General features: G+C 40.3%; 1 protein-coding gene across 6 annotated transcripts in view; it reads right to left on the reverse strand.

Moving 5' to 3' along the window:
* LOC137186567 (latent-transforming growth factor beta-binding protein 4) overlaps positions 1 to 12,303 on the reverse strand; it is a 104,162-nt gene continuing 91,859 nt past the window's right edge. For 4 of the 6 annotated variants that reach the window (XM_067595603.1, XM_067595600.1, XM_067595601.1 and 1 more), the window contains 7 exons: positions 11,067 to 11,207; positions 10,285 to 10,443; positions 9,528 to 9,641; positions 9,247 to 9,430; positions 6,973 to 7,301; positions 5,609 to 5,761; positions 1 to 4,325 (listed from right to left, as the gene is read on the reverse strand). In XM_067595603.1, coding sequence (XP_067451704.1) covers positions 4,183 to 4,325; positions 5,609 to 5,761; positions 6,973 to 7,301; positions 9,247 to 9,430; positions 9,528 to 9,641; positions 10,285 to 10,443; positions 11,067 to 11,207 — 1,223 coding nt within the window. In that variant the 3' untranslated portion in view covers positions 1 to 4,182. The remainder of the gene's footprint in view (positions 4,326 to 5,608; positions 5,762 to 6,972; positions 7,302 to 9,246; positions 9,431 to 9,527; positions 9,642 to 10,284; positions 10,444 to 11,066; positions 11,208 to 12,303) is intronic. The other 2 variants (XR_010929043.1, XM_067595602.1) reach the window with 2 other exon arrangements.

The raw sequence follows: 12,303 nt of genomic DNA on the forward strand, positions 1-12,303 counted from the left end.
ATTTTTCTTGAATTTAGTGAAGATAAATCATAGTGTTGTTAATTAATTGTTCCCATGCACAGTGTTGATTATAAAACTTTTATCCAATCTGTGAGTCTGTCAGGGTATATAAATATATTCTGTATACTACAGAGAGCAGACTTTCACCTCATTTTAACAAAAACGGACAAAAAGAAGCTTCATAGGGCTTTGCTGCTTGAACTAGCCACGTTGCAGTCTGTAATTGGTCTGAAATATGACACTGTTTCCATCATTTCTCACATTTTTTTTAACGTTAAAAAGTCAATCACAGTAAATCTTAATTCATTCGTCGTCATTAAAACAGGGCCGTAGTTACTACTGACGTCATGTCTTCAGTGTTGTCTCAATAATTTGAACAGGACTTCACATTCTGTAATTACACATTATGGTTTCTAGACTAAATAATTTAAAATGTGACTGTTGTGAGGCAAAACTTATTAAATTAACTTCAAATAAAGTGAATTTGTATTTATCCACCAGAATTACATCCCAGTGATGAGGAGGCTTTGAAACAGCATTTTCACCGCCATCATTTAGGGAGATAAAATTGTCAAAATATATAATTAAACAATTAAATAAATCAATTGGGGGAATTTGGACTCATTGCCTCAGTGTTTATGCCTCTGTCAGCAAATTTTATTTTCTAGCACTCCTAGAACTCCTTCAGTTCCAAGCTAATGCTTCCTAGCATGTTTGTTAGCTAGTGAGCTAACAGCTAGCAAATACACTAACCTTAGTTTCAAGCTAACTCATTAAAAATGCTCGTTGGGAGTGTGGGAAATTAGTTTCAACAGTTGTAACATCATATTACAGTTTCATAACATTAGTTACTGCTTGGTAGCTAACGTTGAAAATATTAACGTTAGCATAATGTTTCTGTTCAACAGCTATCGTGCTAGCACAATAAATTTATATTTTAAGGCTCTGTATTTAGGCTCAAGCTAATATCAAAAAGTGGAATGTGGTTGTAATTTAAGCTGGTTAAGTTATTTTAATTGTTTTTACGCCATATAATTCATTCATTATTAAAGTCAGACAATATGTTCTTCTATCTCAGATGGCACATCCTTCAAATCTTATTGGTGGTGTGTTAACAGTAACCTGGTATTTTTTAAGATTCCGGTATATTTTATGTTGTGGATATTACTACGATCATAATTGTAATCTTTTCCAAAAATCATACAAATACTGTTTACACACCTGAGCTCCAGCGAGCCTCAGAGGAGGTTAGACAGAGATCTACAGTATAAGACAATGTTAACGTCTCTTCTCTGCTGTCACCTAGTGAAACCTGGTTAGTTTCCTAAAAAAAAAAAAAAAAACAACACACACACGACTTTCTTCTTCTACTGCACAACTTCACACATCTCTCTCATTTCTGAAAATAACCTACCAGACTTTAATATACTAAACATCCAGATAGTGTCATGGCTGTGAGTCTTTAGGAAGTAAAAACATACACATGAACTTTGGGTCCAGCTTGGTTCCCAGTGCGGGGTCAACCTGGTTCCTAATACAGGGCTAATCAGAGTGAGCCTGAAGTCTACATCTGGCTTGGCCTGGTTTCAACAACAACTGGGCTAAACATGGCTGGACTTGTTCGGACTGGGCAGACGCTACGTGATTTTATTTATCTTAGTACGTTGTGTTAACTAACTCCACATTTTAATTGCTCTTTGTGTAAAGCGAAAACATACGACTTCTACACTCACAGTGTAGGATCGACCGGTAGCTGCTCACACTGGACTCAATTTTACTGTTTTTTTTTAATGGAAAAAGGCAAAGAACTGCTGCTACAATGAACACTATATAGACTGGACCCAGAATCAACTTCACACTAAATCAAAAGTTGTTTTAGCGTTAAACCTGCAGTGCAGAACTTTTACACATAAATGAACGTCTGATACATTCACACAACGCTGATTACGCCGATCACCACCAGACAAATCTCTCTGTATTTCACAGTATACCGAAGGTTTTAGTCTGGCGTCGGGTTTGACATTCCTGCGCTGGCTAGACACTTCCGCTGACTAGGCTGGCTAACTTCCGGTTAGCTTTCTGCTAACTTAAATGGGGATAAAATAATTTAATCATGCGGCTCTTCTAAACTTTCCAAATGTTATTGGACAGAATGGATCAAAATGTGATAGTGAAATGAGTCATTTCGCAGGGGTTCTGTGATGCTCAAAACAATTTATCCACAGCTGCAACAGTAGCGACGGAGTAGGCTGCGGTGAAATGACGTTAGCACGTGTCAACAGTGTTTTTTGTAATTACTCTCACTGCCAGAAGGGGGAGACAAAAGTCCTGCACTTCAGCTTTAAGTTAGTCTATATGGAACCAGGGCTTTGGGCAAGGCCTGAATAAAAATGCATTTATAATTAGATAGTTGAGTTGAACCCTACATGGTGAAGGTTATTCTAAACTCATTTAGTTCTGTCTAGTTGAGTTGCTTAAAGTCAAACTGAAATTTAAAATTAATTTTTGCTAAGAATTAAAATAAAATAATAAAAATTAATTAAATAAAATTGAATATATCCTTGGTGTCTGTTTGACGTATACTTTGTACTTATTTGATCAAAACTGTAATTACCAAAAAGAAAAAAATTTAAGTCGTACGTATTTTTCTGCAGTGATAGCGCCCCCTATATTAGCCCGCTCCCAGGAAGCGTACATTTTTGGTTTCGACTGACGAATTGAGAGTTGTTAGTCGTTCCTTAGTCCCATCTGTCCCGTGACTCCGTACGTTACTTGGTGACTCCGTACGTTACTTGGTGACTCTGTATCATTGACTGTATGTAAATATGGACGTCATGACAGCTCCCCAAAAGTGAAGCAAAAAAATCTGGATCGCTGCCTGGTGGCTGGCTGCAGTATAGGTCATAAGTCCCGCCCCCTCCATGTTAGCGGATGAGACATGAACCAAACTAAAAAAATCAAAGTACACATCAATTACATTTTTCCCTAAAGATGGTTTCTGTCATTTTAGGTAGTTATTATCACGCTGATGTTTGTTCAAGTGCTCATTTTTCTGATGAGTTTTTAATTAGTTATTTGATGATATAAAAAGGGGGTGTGGCGTCATAATTGACAGTTGTGACAGCTGCTCTCAAACCTCCGTCAGGCGGTGAGACGGCTGCCTCCATTGCACAAACTCTGACTCCAAATGATGTCACACAACCAAGATGGCCGCTCCCGGAAAGAAGTTATTTTGGCTTCACTTTTGCATAGCAGCAGGAAGTAGAGACATGTCGTCCATGTTTATATACGGGGTAAGCTCTGTACGTTACTTTGTACGTTATATTGTACATTACTCTGTATGTTACTCGGTACGTTACTTTGTGACTCTGTATGTTACTTTGTGATTCTGTATGTTACGTCATACTTTACTTTGTGACTCTGTACGTTACTTTGTACGTTATTTTGTACGTTATTTTGTACATTACTCTGTATGTTAATTCATGTCATGTGTTGAGGTTACAGGACATCTCCTTGAAATAACATGAAGGAAAAGTAACACTGAGTGAGATTCAGTGCTAACGTTAGCAAGCTTGGCTAACAAGCTTTCACTTTCCGTGTGAAATGTTGTGAAATTTAATGTTGTACAGGGACAGCTGTCTTAAATCTCTGATGATATATAACCATCGCTACGTGGGCTTGTTGAAAAAGAGGACAAAAACATTTTATATCAACATCCGTAGGATATCGGATTATGACGCCCCGGTCAGTAATACACTACAGAATTAACAGCGCATCTCCTAACAACACCCACAAATGTCAGTCAACTGTTACCATGGGAACAGCCCAAAAAGGCTTAAAGCTTAGAAACTGCTTCCATAAAAATGTCCAAAAAATGTTGTATCCTCTTTTGAAAAATATTGTTTCCTTGCACAAAAAATATGGAGAATTTAAATTTCAGTTTGACTTTAATCAAGCATGAACTTGTGTAACCTTTGCCCAGTGTTGTGTAAGCTAGGCCAGTTTAACGCAATCTATTGAGTATTTTAGTCCAGTACATCTTAGCCTGGTCAAGTCCAGTTTATCAAATCCTGTCCTGAAATAAAACCCAAGCTAGTTTAGAGTCTGATATAGTCTAGCCGTCCAGTCCAGTCTTAGATTCTCAAGCCCAGTTTAGACTGGTCCGGTCCGGTCCAGTCTGGTCTATGCAGCCACACAGTGGTTGGGCCTGCGTGACATGATGTATCCTCTCCTGCAGACGCAGCGGAAAGAGCCTTCAGTGTTCACACAGCGAGCGTTCACACACGGGAACTCCACACTGACACCATCCTCACATTCGTTTATATCTGCAAACACACACACAGATATATATTTAGATTTTTTTATTTACTTTGTCATTAATCTAATAAACTGTTTTATGTCAATACTGGGTTTATAATGACAATAAAAGCAATAATCCATTGTCTATAGTATAAATTATCAGAATATTGAGGTTATTTTAGTTATTTTGTTGTAGCCTGGTGTCATTTACATGTGATTAATCAAAGTAAACACAGTGAACAGTGTATGTAATGACGCTGCTCTCTGTGGTATATAAACTTAGCACAAAAAGTAAGGAAATTTGTGTTTGGTAGATTATTTCTTTGTTGTAACAATGCTTCTTGGCAATAAATCTGAAAGCCTGTTTATTTCCCTTTTAAATGGTGCCACATTTGTAAGGAACATGCAGTTGTGGGATGAGCAGCAGAGCTGAGTATGTGGGTTGCGCCCATGAAGAATTTGCCAAATCTTCTCTGCCAATGCCAAACAGCTTATTCTGTCATTGACTCTTGTTTTGTGTTTGGTGGATTGGATGATTGAAGTTTAAAGAAACAAGACAATTTAACAATTTATTCATTTAACAAACAGGAGCCTCAGTAGCATGTGGAAGAACCACCAGCCTGGTCACACACTGCTGTGGGATGGCATCCCATTCTTCAACCAGCATTTGTCGCAAGTCAGCCAACGTGGTTGTGTTGGTCACTCGAACAGCACGCCCAAGCTGATCCCACAAGTGTTCAATGGGGTTGAGGCCGGGACTGCTGGCAGGCCATTCCATCCTCTCCACTCCCAAATTCTAGAGGTAGTCTCTGATAAACCCCAACAAACCGGCAAATGCTGGTTGAGGAATGGGATGCCATCCCGCAGCAAAGAGTCAATGGCAGAATAAGCTGTTTGGCATTGGCAGAGAAGATATGGCATATTTTTCATGGGCGCAACCCACATACTCATCTCTGCTGCTCATCCCACAAATGCATGTTCTTTTAAGATTTATTGCCGAGAAGCATTGTTACAACAAAGAAATAATCTACCAAACACAAATTTCCTTACTTTTTGTGCTAAGTTTAGTATAAATCTCCTGTGGACAACAGATACAGTAAGAATCATTCACTGGTTTAATTAATTAGAGGAGTGAGAGTATAAAGTGGCATAAAATTTAAATACTCAAGTACAAGTACCTTAAAATTGTACTTAAGGATGATACTTAGTATAATAAAGAATAATTCCCCAGATTATTCATAAAAGTCTGATCAGTTGACCCCTTCCTCTGATTGGACAGAACACGTGGAGGTGTGAGTGTAGTCCGTACCTATACATGTCATTGAGGTCATGTCCAGTTCATAACCTTGGTAGCAGTCACAGGTGTAACCCTCGGAAACGCGAATACACCTGCCGTTCTCACAGCCGTGCAGTATCCCACAATCCTCTGCTGTGCTCAGGCCGGCGTAGGACTCATAACGCCCTGAAAGACGAGAGATTGAGGAAAAAACGATTTTGAAATGACTCCAGACGTTAATTAAACTGTGAGTTTGGGATTCAACTTTTTGTCTTTCTTTCTCGCTACTGTCTTACTTTTTTCTAGCCTGAAGCCTGAATTCATTTTTTTTTAAATACATGATTGTCTAGAGGTTTTCTTGGATTCTCTGCTTAAGCATCAGCACAATTATCAGAAATGATCTACAGATCATAGAGAGTCAATATCGTGTTGGATACACAGAATCATCCACCAGTAATCATTTACTTGAGGTTAATCATGTAAAAATTCATAATTGCAGATAAAATCAAACTTTTAATTTCAGCATACTTGAGGGCCCTCTGCACATCTCTACTAACTACACAGGGCTTTAACATGAAGAGATCCCAGTATTTGTATTTGTATCTGTATTTGTTGAGGCAGCAAAATTATTTGTATTTGTATATGAATAAAAGTGGCAAGAGGCTTAAAAATCCTGTTTTTGTTTTTATGACACTTTTCATTTTAGAACATCAAAGTGTTACAATAAGTGTTCATGAATAAACTACCTTACGAAGGAGGTCCCCACATCGGGTCTTGAAATGGAGTCTCCCAGATCATAGACGACTGCGCTGATTACTGAGCTAAAACTTTACTCATCACCTCATTGCAGACAGACCTCTACCTATTTATACACCCATAACACAGAGACAGCACACCGTGTAACGTGTAGGGAGGAACTTCAAAGGCAATTATTGCTTTGCACTTTTCATTTATTGCCTATTTTTTACAACCTAACTTTGTGGAAAGGAGAAGGGGAACAACAGGTTATGGAGAGTCCGATGGGAGAACGATGCTTGTGTCAGTAGCTCAGCTTTATCTCTGGGGAACACCCCCAACAAATAATTTTTTAAATATTTGTATGAAACAAATATTCATATAAAACCCACTATTTGTGCTTTGCTGAATAATGTATTTGTATTCGGGCACCCCTAGTAGTTGGTTCCACTAAGACGTTCTTGCTGTTCCAGTTATCTAGTGGGACTGTGCACCTGCATGTATTTGATTGGCTGACGCTGGAAGTTGGTTGAAGGTTGAAGGAACTTCTGCTGTTATTATAATTTAATCATAGATTTAAGTCATGATTTTATGCTGTTTTTATATTTGAAATTGTCCTTAAACCAGCTTGGACCAGCCCTGCCAAACATGAGTCAACTCACTCTCGTACACCCTCCTCGGTGCTCCTCCTCCTCCTCCTCCTGCTCCTGCTCCTCCTCCTCCTCCTCCTCCTCCTGCTCCTCTACTCTCAGTGAAGGGAGGGAAGGGTGGACCCGGCCTCCACGGCTCCTCGTCCTCCTCTTCCTGCTCCTCGTAGGAAGCTCCGGGCAGCGGCGCCAGGCTGAGAGGAGGACCATCAGAACGGGATGGAGGAGGGGGTCGGGCCCCGAACGCCCTCTCGGCTCGGGGGTCGGGGGGAAGGCGGAAGGACGGAGGTCTGGGTGGGGAGCCGTCGGGGGGGTTGTACTCTCCTTCAGAGTAGTAACCAGTGCTGTGAACATGGACGAACACAAAAACGGACGAAATCAGTTTAACGTCTGATGATATTCTATGTTTTTCTTCATTTGCGTTTGTTATTGATATATCTTCTTCCTCTGTTGTTGTCCAAAAACTATTAAAAACACATCAGTGAGCCACACCGCTGCACTGGGCGACATGTTTATTCATCACCATCAACACACACACTGTAGTTTATTTTGACTCAGTCTTATACAAACCATCCTGCTGCCAGAAATACTCACTAAAGCTCCAAATGTAAATACATCCGCCGCTGAAAATAGTCCTCAACAAATGCACTGTTTCCTCCTGTTTGTTTGTTAAAAACTACAGTGACCAGCTGTTTTAGGGAACATTGCTGAGACTTTTTAAACATGAGACTTTATATTTGTTTTTAAAGAGTTTCAGTAGGACAGACAGAGCAGGGGGAGGAGGGGGAGGGTTGAGACACAGACAACACATCGCTGGTTTGAGTCTGAAAAATATAAGGTTGCAGCTTTGCAGAGACACTCAATAAAAACTGTCTATGCATCCTCTCTTGCAACACATGTTTCACAATTTTCTGGCAGGTTTTAGTCATGTGTAAGAGTTCAAATATTTTCAGCTTGTTGGTTTACAGCGGCCGTTTTGGGCCCATTCACTTGAATTTCAATTAGTAAATTGAAAACTCTTGATGAGTTTGTGTGTAAAATAAATTAATTTCCTAATTTTCATCAAGTCTATTTTTAGAAAAGTAAAGACTTTTAACCCACATGACCTGGTCAAAGTTTGATTGACATGTGTATTGTCAGGTGTGTAGGGACAATAAGTAACTGCAGCTGGACACAGAAAAATACTCATATATTTGAATGGAGAGTGTGAGCGAACCCACACCTTTTTGAACATTTACTGCTTCCACATAGTTTTAGATACAAACTTCATTTGAACTTTAAATGAGTCACGAGACTTTGACCTACAAATCTTGAATTTATATGTTTTTTCTATCTTTTATTGTTTTTGAGATATTAGAGTGTGAGTTTTAGAGTCTTTTCTTGCTCCTCCTGTGATTTTATAATGAGTGTGTATTGCGGAATGTTTCACAGCACTGAGGGAGTGACATCACCAGGAGCAGCTGGAGAGGAGGATTTTAGAGTACGCTTCTTGTGAAATCTCCTCATAAATCCCATGACTTTGGCCAAGTCTTGCATTAAAAATCATATTTTTTGGTAGGAATTTCGTGGCGAATCCATTGATACAGGTTTGAAAGTGGTCAGACTCATAGTTTAGACATCAGAAGCCTCTGTTTGACACAAAGCTCATGGCCATAGATTGCCTCCCCATTAGTTTACATTGTAAGCTGTGATGTGGCACTGCAACTTTCAGGGCTTATAAAATCCAAACCGTTCAAGTTATTACAAAGTTTTTAACAACTTTTTTTCAGCACAGTGTCATAAGTCACCTATTAAAGTTTGAAGCTGATACCATTAACGCCCTCGGAGGAGATAACGTTTGTTTGGGGGCCAAAATTGGGGAAAAGTCTTATTTTGAAAGGCTAATTGCGGACTTCCTGTTGGATTTAGGTCAGGGGTGTCAGTGTATGATTTGTAGGTCTTGATGAGACGAATAATTGAGTTTTGGTTTGATCTCTCTACGACATTCCTACGGGCCGTGGTGGCCATTTTAGTTACATAGGTGGCGCTAGAGAGCACATTTTGGCACTTTAGTGGTTAATTTTTACATTTTATCAAATTTTCACCAGACCTGATGTGCTTGCCAAATTTGGTGAGTTTTTGAGCATGTTTAGGGGGTCAAATTTGGGGTTTAAGTGGCGTAATAATAAAGAAAGAAACAAACACACGAAAAACAATAGGGTCCTCGCCCTTAGGCTATATACATATCCTCTGCCTTTTGGGCTCAGTCCATAATGATCAGCAGGAACACTGCAGGATGTTCGTCCTCACCTGTAATCTGACCTGCCGTAGCCTCCGTCTGGCACACTGAAGCTGGCGGGTGTCCTCCCTCTGAAGCCCGACCTGCTGCCCCCCACTGGAGAGTAATCATCATAGTCTGGACGACTGAAGTCTCTGCCGGGAAGAACAGCCGGAGGGAAGGAGTCCGGACTGTAGGGAGAGAAGTATGGAGGACCTGAGGAGGAGGAGGAAGAGGAGAGGAGAGGAGTTAGATTATTGAGGCTAAAATAAAATAAACTGGAGAAATAAATGTGAAATCATCTCGTCTGTACCTCCTCCTCCTCGTCCACCTCCTGGTCTCAGTCCTGTTTCTGATCCGGTAGAGTCTGGAAAACTCTCCGAATACAGAGGAGGAAGAACCGAACTGCACAGGCTGGCATAGTCCTCTGCAGAGACACAGAGAGAGAGAGAGAGAGAGAGGGAGAGAGAGAGAGAGGGAGAGAAGTGTTCATCTCAATCTATAAATATGTTGTGTGTTTCAAATGTTTCCATTGTCTAATACTCGAACTGCAACATGTCGTCATCGTTTCTTCAGTACTTTTGTGGCTGAAAGTGTTGTGAAACAGCAACATCTCAGTCTCTGCTGCTATGTCTCTGTCTTACTCTGTGTTTTTAATCTGATGTCGACTTTCTGCACCATTCTTAGAAATGATTCTGATAAATACACTAGTGGAAGAAGAACTCAGATGCTTTATTTAAATAAAAGTACCAATACCAGTGAACGTAGTGGTTCTACAGTGAAACATCAATGACTGATATATGATTCTATATGACATCCAGTGGTTCCCAACCTAGGGGTCGGGCCCCTCCAAAGGGTCAGCAGATAAATCTGAGGGGTCGTGAGATGAATAATGGGAGAGGACAGACGAAAAAACAAAGTTCTGATACACAAATCTTTTTCTCTAATCTTTGATTTTTGCTGAAATATTGGATCATTTGAACATTTATTGAAATGAAAGCATGTGAAATCTCTTCTATAACATGATGAGGAGACATGTGTCATTCTGTACGAGTTGTTTTTTGTGTTACCGGAGTCGGAGGAGGGACAGAGCGCACACTCCATCCCCCAGCCCTCCCCGTACAGACAGCAGCAGTCCATGAAGGTGACCTGAGCTCCCAGCAGAGGACTCTGACACATCAGGTCCGCAGTGACGTGCTGCCAGCAAACAGACTGGTTCTCATCTGCATCTCCAGATCAGCGAGAGGACAGGACCATCAATAACCACAGAAATGATGATAGCTGAAGGAGCTGAATCAACTTTATTTATACAACGCAGTTGATCCGACAGAACAAAGAGGAAAGACTGAAGAACAAAACTAAAGTAAATATAATAATAATAAAACTACAAGATAAATGTTTTGTCTCTCTTGCTGAGAATTAGATTCTCTCATGTCTGTGTGTTAAATACAGCCAGCAACCGGTTAGCTTAGCTTAGCATACAGACTGGAAACAGCTAGCCTGGCTCTGTCCACAGGTAACAAAATCCACCTAACAACACCTCTAACGCTCACATATTATATCTCAATTGTTTAGTCTGTAAAAAAACTGAATTTTTTTTGGACTACATAACCCCACATAACATTTCTGTAAAAGAAGAGGATGAAAAGTGGAAGAAAAATGATGGAAGAGACAGAAGAGAGGAGGTGGGAGAGGGAAGAGAAGACACTAAATAAGGAGAAAGAGGAAGGAGGTGAAAGCCGAAGTAAAGAAAGCAGAGGAGAGGGAAAGTAAAGATGAAGAGAGGAGAGAGGAAGAGGTGAGGAGGAAGAGGACAAGAAGAAGAGGACGAGGACGAAGGCAGGTGTCTTACCCGCAGTCAGGTGGGAGGAGTTCACACAGTTTCGTTGTGTGTCGTCGAGCACCAGAGGAGACGGACAGCTGCAGTAATACGAACCGACTGTGTTCACGCACACTCCTCCTACACAACTCTCCTCCTCACACTCGTCATGATCTGACAGACAGACAGACAGACAGACAGTTAGCCGAGCTGCTGCTAACACTTGTTCAGTTTATTTCTCTTATAACTTTAGATCCAGACGTTCGGTCAGTTTCTCCCGGGAGCCAAATTATCCGCAGAGGTCTCCTCCTCTCCAGAAACAAACGTACACACAGATTAAAATCGTTAAAATACTAATTAAAGCTGTTTCACCTAAAAAAATCAATATTTCTCCGACGATGTTCGGTGACCACCGGATTTCCTGGAGGGACTGTTAGCCGAGCTGCTGCTAACGTTTGTCCAGTTTATTTCTCTGATAACTTAAGATCCAGACGTCCAATGACTAAAATCCTTCTTCCGGCTAAAAGATATAGTTAAAAACCACCTAAATTTATCATGAAAATGTGACCTAAAACTGAATAAAAGTCCATTTATAACAGTTTGTGTGGAACAACCACAACGCTGATGTATTATCTTGTATTATAAACATTTGGGATAATGTAAGTACACAACTCAACAACATATATAACATAGGTCTAGTTGTTTTTAGACATCTTAATGTGGAATAATTATATATTATAGCTTTAAAGCTGCAGTGATGTGCAGGTGTACTCTGGGACTCAGTGACATCACTGCTGGGTGTCGTTACAGTGATGCCGGCTGTGGTCAACGGTGAAACGAGCTGAAACTTTGAACCAGAGAGGACAGCAGATACTGATCTTCAGCCAGGTGTTTAAGTTACTGTTTAAGTAAAGGAAACTGTTCATGAAGCTCTGCCTCCCCTTAGCGACCGTTGCTACGCCTGTCAATCTTTCCATTCTGGCACGGCACATACGCCGAATGTCGCTGGCGGCTGTAGTTAGTAGGACTGTTCTCTGACTGGGGATATTCACAGTCGACACTTCAGACTGATGCATTGACTGACCTGAGGAAGATGAGACCTTTAGTCTCATTTCTGTTTCTTTATCTTGTTACATATATGTACTTCTTACAGGCCTACATACTAAACATTACATTATTACTCTGTGTTTCTTTCGTCACCACAGCCTCTTATGACAAATATTATTCATGTCTCTGTCCAGTTACCACTGTTAGAGCCATTTGTATCTAT

Source organism: Thunnus thynnus, chromosome 7 (genome assembly GCF_963924715.1).
Source record: "Thunnus thynnus chromosome 7, fThuThy2.1, whole genome shotgun sequence".
Classification (NCBI taxonomy): domain Eukaryota; kingdom Metazoa; phylum Chordata; class Actinopteri; order Scombriformes; family Scombridae; genus Thunnus; species Thunnus thynnus.